Genomic DNA, 3,058 nt, shown 5'->3' on the forward strand with positions numbered 1-3,058 from the left:
AGAAGTGGGACCCAACAGAGGTTTCCATTAGTTTGGGAAATGAAATTGAATAGATTTGCAACACATAGCTGAAACAAAGGGGTTTATATTGTTTTGTTTCTACATAAATCCATCCATTATTTATTAGTATCATTTAATGCTTCATTTCTTCCTTCTCTTACCTTTGGAACTACCTCTCTGTCCTAATTCATTAAATCCTCCACACCAACCCCACACCTTTCCCTTCCATTTCCATTCATTCCTTCTCTTTTATCTTACTATTTTATATATATACCTAAATACTATTTTGGTCTCTATACTTTTGACTTTAGTTCATTTTAATCCCGTACTTTAAATTTTAGTTTGTTTTGGTCCTTAAACTTTTAAAAGTGAAAATTTTGATTAAAATAAGGAGGCTAATTAAGATAGTTATTTTTTAAAAAATGAAAAACTAAAACAAACAATTTAAAAGCATGCAGACCAAGAAATGAATTGAAGTCGAAAGTATAATGACTAAAATGGATATTTTAAAGACAAAATAGTGTTTAAACATTTAGTATACTGAGAAAGAGAAGTTAGGGTTTTTGTCTGTTTGGTTTTTTTTTTTTTTTTTTCCTTTCTTAATGTTATTTTTGTGGATGGATATATTAAAAGAGGGGGACTAGAAAAATGGAGGTGGAGACTGAGAGAAGAAGAGGGAAAATGGAAGAAGAGAGAAAAAATGAAGAGATGAAGAAGATCAAAATGGGAAATTATTATGATAATTATTATCATAAAGTTGAAATGGTTTTTAGGGTTTTGGGATTTGTATTGAGTTTTGTGGCAGCCATTGTTGTGGGACTCAACAATCAAACCAAAGTTGTTCCTCTTACTGTCTCCCTCAACACTCCTCCTCTGGATTATACTTTCATTGCTAAATGGCATTACTTGTCTGCTTTTGTGTAAGTCCTCTCTTTTTCCATTCTCCGTTTATCTCTGTTACTCTTCTCTCGATCGAGTCTATTTGAAAATTTGAGCATATAATCTTTTAAGATAGGTTTGTTTGTTTGTGTTCTTTTTGGTTTAATTAACTTGTAGGTAGAGATTCAAATCTTAACACTTCGATTGTTAGTATTCCTATTCGTAATTTGACTATTTTGAAATTTTTTTTTGAAAGGATGGCTCAATACTATTATTTGAGAAATATGGACGAACCAAACATTAAAATGATTTATTAATTTACATTCAAAATTACTAGTTCAAGAAATTGATTATGACGTCTAGATTACCCGTCGTTTTATCAATTGAATAGCTATGTTTTTTTAGTTCAAACATGTATTCCCAACTAAAAGATGAGATGTTTGGATCTCGTTCTTTGAATTAAAAATAAATATTTCTTATATGCATTTTCTTTAAATATTCGTAGGCGTCTGAACTAAAAAAAAATCATATATTGTCTTCTTTTCTACTATGATCTTCTCTTCTCAATGTTCAAGTATCCCTCTCTAACACATCAACTATTTGAGGTTTTATTTGTTTTATTTTTCGAAAGGATCCTAAAATATGGTGTTTGCTATTTGTTTATTCATAATATTAATTTCTTAATTTTTGTCACACTCAATCCTAAAGGAAAATGGAACATTATATCTTAGATAATATAAATTTGTTTTTCCTAAAGATGTTTTAGTAAGAAATGTTATGTTGTTCTATTAATACAATTATTATGTATATATAATTCCTCAAAATAATATACAATTTTCTAAATTATAAGATTGGTTTTCTTCTGACAAAATCAACCTTTTATATGAATATGCATTTGTGTCCCAAGATTAGCGGACAATAAATGGGCTTTTATCAAATCTTTTACCCTTTTCCCAATTCAACATCAACAAATTTATTTTTAAATTTTTGTTTTGTTTTGTTTTTTTTTTCATTTGAAAATTTTGATATACAATTGCAAAATGATGGTTTACGAGTGTATAATGTCAATTTGAATATTGCTTCATTGGTTGAGATAGTATAATATAACTAAAAATTTAGAAGTTCAAATCTCCATTCTAATATGTTTTGGTTGAATAATCTAAAAAAAGACACTGTCGTTGTCATAGTTTTATGATAGAAATATCATTTTTATTTTTTATACTTTAGAGTAATTTGTTCATATTCTTTCTCTGTACTTTCAAATGTTGAATTTTAGTCTTTGACGTATTTTAGTATATGAAAATACAATATATGAATACATTAAAGTTTTACGTATTTCATTTTAGGTTTTATATGTTTTGGTGTTAATTATCTAGTTTAAGTAGCGACAGCAAACCTAATATACCATTGTGTTATATTTTTAGGTATCTTTTAGCGACAAATATAATAGCATGTTCATATAGCTTCGTATCGTTGTTCCTTCTATTGAAAAAGAAGAGCAAGGACAACATCTTAGGCTTATTGATCATCGTTCTCGACACGGTCATGGTGGCGCTGCTCTTCTCCGGCAGCGGAGCTGCAGGGGCGGTCGGAGTCATCGCTTACCAAGGGAACTCACACGTGCAATGGAACAAAGTGTGCGACATATATGGTAGATTTTGCAAGCAAGTGGCAGCCTCTACTGTGCTTTCTCTTGCTGGAGCTGTAGTGTTTATGTCGTTAGTTGTGTTGGCTTCTGTGGGCCTCCAAAAGAGGCCCAATTAAATGGGCTGGGCTGGGCTTTGAGCCTGTTTTTAAGCTTCTTGATGGTACATCTGGATGCGCTTTGGGCCCAGTATAAACTTCCCCCATAGCCCATTTAAAGTTTAATTAGGTTATCAATTATTGTGGAACTCAAATGTTATAATTTGTTACACTTGCAATATCCAAAGGGAGACTACTTTTGTTTATGTAGAATATTTTATTTACCACTTCGTCTTCTCTCTTAGAAAAGTAAGAAACTTACCGTCTACTCAAGTTAAAGGTTCGAATCTCTATTTGAAAAGTGAAAGAGAAAATAGAATTTATGAGTATTTATCGGGTGTGATGATACTGAATTCTAGTATTTTTCAGTTTTAAATGTAACTCCTTTTTAGCACGACCGAAGGAGATTCGACCTTGAATTTTAGGTTGAGGTATA

At 30.6% G+C, this 3,058-nt stretch overlaps 1 protein-coding gene across 1 annotated transcript; it reads left to right on the forward strand.

Moving 5' to 3' along the window:
- Positions 1 to 487: 487 nt before the first annotated feature.
- Positions 488 to 2,828, forward strand: LOC103483799 (CASP-like protein 1E2). The gene is made up of 2 exons (XM_008440583.3): positions 488 to 920; positions 2,304 to 2,828. Exons 1-2 carry the CDS (start codon positions 649 to 651, stop codon positions 2,641 to 2,643), a joined length of 612 nt encoding a protein of 203 aa, XP_008438805.1. The 5' UTR covers positions 488 to 648; the 3' UTR covers positions 2,644 to 2,828.
- The last annotated feature ends 230 nt before the right edge of the window (positions 2,829 to 3,058 follow it).

Source organism: Cucumis melo, chromosome 6, assembly GCF_025177605.1.
Source record: "Cucumis melo cultivar AY chromosome 6, USDA_Cmelo_AY_1.0, whole genome shotgun sequence".
In the NCBI taxonomy this organism is placed as follows: domain Eukaryota; kingdom Viridiplantae; phylum Streptophyta; class Magnoliopsida; order Cucurbitales; family Cucurbitaceae; genus Cucumis; species Cucumis melo.